This window comes from Buceros rhinoceros, unplaced genomic scaffold, assembly GCF_000710305.1.
Source record: "Buceros rhinoceros silvestris isolate BGI_N320 unplaced genomic scaffold, ASM71030v1 scaffold15994, whole genome shotgun sequence".
In the NCBI taxonomy this organism is placed as follows: Eukaryota; Metazoa; Chordata; class Aves; order Bucerotiformes; family Bucerotidae; genus Buceros; species Buceros rhinoceros.
In genome coordinates this window covers 1-2,096 of record NW_010406649.1, presented here as the reverse complement: position 1 = coordinate 2,096, position 2,096 = coordinate 1, and the positions used below count along the sequence as shown (strand labels likewise).

The 2,096-nt window shown below is 56.6% G+C and overlaps 1 protein-coding gene across 1 annotated transcript in view; it reads right to left on the bottom strand.

Annotated features, from left to right (window-relative positions):
* Window positions 1-899, bottom strand: part of RMDN3 (regulator of microtubule dynamics 3) — a gene marked incomplete at its 5' end in the record, with an annotated part of 24,481 nt that extends 23,582 nt beyond the window's left edge. Inside the window, 2 exons of the mRNA XM_010134208.1 lie at window positions 48-112; window positions 704-899. Of these exons, the coding sequence (XP_010132510.1) occupies window positions 48-112; window positions 704-899 (261 nt within the window). The remainder of the gene's footprint in view (window positions 1-47; window positions 113-703) is intronic.
* Window positions 900-2,096: the final 1,197 nt, after the last annotated feature.

The window sequence follows — 2,096 nt, the reverse complement described above, 5'->3', positions numbered from 1 at the left end:
TCCGGAGCGGGCGGTGAAATAAATCGAGCGGGAGCCCGTGGAATCGCTCCTTTCTCTCGGGAACGGGAACCGCCGCCGGCGAGTTACTTTCTGGGTTTCTTCCAGATGGGACCTTTGAGGAAGGCAAAGGGAAACAACCAAACACCTGACAGTGAGATGTCTGTCATCTCACCCCCTTTCTTCTCTCTAGCAGATTCTCTCCGCTTTGCCTCCAGGGAACTTGTGGGGTGACTGACTGTTGCCTACACAAACACCCGCTGCCACACCCCGAGCACCCTGTTCTGCAGCTGGAGCCCAGCCTGGGGCGACCACAGCACACCCATCCCTCGGATTTCCTCGTGAACAGAGACAAAAAAATCCAGAAACACCTTTATTCTCTCCCTACAGTTACCTACAGTCGGCAGCAACCGGAGAGAAAACAGCAGAAACGGGAGACAAAAGCTTACAGGACAAAGAACCTCCCGGTGCAGGACAGGAAGCAAGTGTCACTGCTTGACACCCCCAGAGAAAAATCCAGCCCTGGTGAAACACCCAGGGGGTTTACCCTGACCTCAGGGGGTCCTCACTGGGGGCCCAGGGAAACCAGAGGCACTTTTCCCACCTCCCCAGTTTGCATTTGCCAAGCTCGCCCAGGGCTGTTTTCCCACACCACGGAGAAACCCCGTGCCACAGGAGGAGGCGGCAGAAAGGGGCAGGGTCAGACCTGACTTCGCCGACGATGTCTGCCGCCAGCCGCTGCAGGCTGTGCCGCAGCTCCTCCACTTCTCTTCGGAGCTCCGAGACATTCCTCAGCACCAAGTCCAGGTGCTCCAGCACGTCCCGCTGCTCGTCCTGGGTCAGCAGAGGTGTGTGCTCGGCAGCACCTCCCACCTCCGCAGCCACCGGCGCTCTGGCCACCGCTGACAGGACACAAGAGAAGCTCATTAGATACAAACGGGAAAGGATTTCACGTGGCAAACCCGAGGACAACCTTGTTTTCAGAAGACGGAGGATCCAGACTCGAGTATTGCCGCCTGACCCGGCCGGAGATTTTGGGCTCTGCAGCTGGTTTCCTGCTCCCTTCTCTGACACCAGCACCCAGCCACCCCTAAGGGAGCTGTAACCACATCAGGGTAAACAAAGCCCTTTAAACGACCCTCCTAGACACAGCCCTTTTAAAAGGAGCAAAATCCACAAGGAATATCAGAGGGTGCTGGGGATGAAGAAACTGCTCGGGGGCATTTTAAAGTCCTTGCTGTGAATTAATATAATTCCTGTTCTCCACACTTCTGTGTAACACCACAATGAAAATCCCCGCTCTGCCTTTCTCCTGAGCTGCCATCCCCGCAGGAAGCCACCGGCCAGGAAAGCACCCAGCTCACTGGGTGACATGTGACAGCGGAGGAGGACAATGGAAGCTCATTTCATCCAAAAAAGACCCATTCTTTAAAACAACAACGACAACAGAGAGGAGAATCACTCTCAGAAGAGCAGCCAGATTTGCAGGAACAAAAGGCTTCTCTGCAGGGCAGCCTGTGTTCAGGCATCTAATCCCAGAGAGAACCCAAACCTCCTCAGTGAGGAGGTTCCTAACCCAGCCCTGGCTCCTTTGCTGCCCTCTGCCTCGCTGCTGTCTCGAGGAGGGGCTGTACAGAGCCTCAGCGTGGGGCTTTCAAGCACCTGTCCCCTCCAGCGGCATCTCCTGCTGCTCCAGTTCTCCCATCAGTACAGCCTGACACTCCCGTCCTCCTGTCCCTGCTCAGGACCTGCTGTCCCAGGGTGAAGTCCCCTGGAACTAGATGAACCGATTCCTCCTGAGATAAACTGTCAGCAACCAGGGGCAGACGCTCCCCCAGCAGTCCCCAGCCTGTCAAAGCCACCTCTCGCTGTCGCGGGGCCTCTCTGCTCTCCTGTCCCTGCTCCGTGCAGCACAGCAGGGCAAGGCTGAGGGACAGGCCTCTGAAACCCGGTTCTGCCACATCACAGATGAAAACCCTGGTCACGAACCACCCCCGCCCCAACCAGGGGCAAAGACAAACCTTCAGATGTGCCACTAAAGCCACTCGAGTAAGAGTCTTCCCTGGGAGTGCTGAACAAACCAGTGACTAACAGGGAAC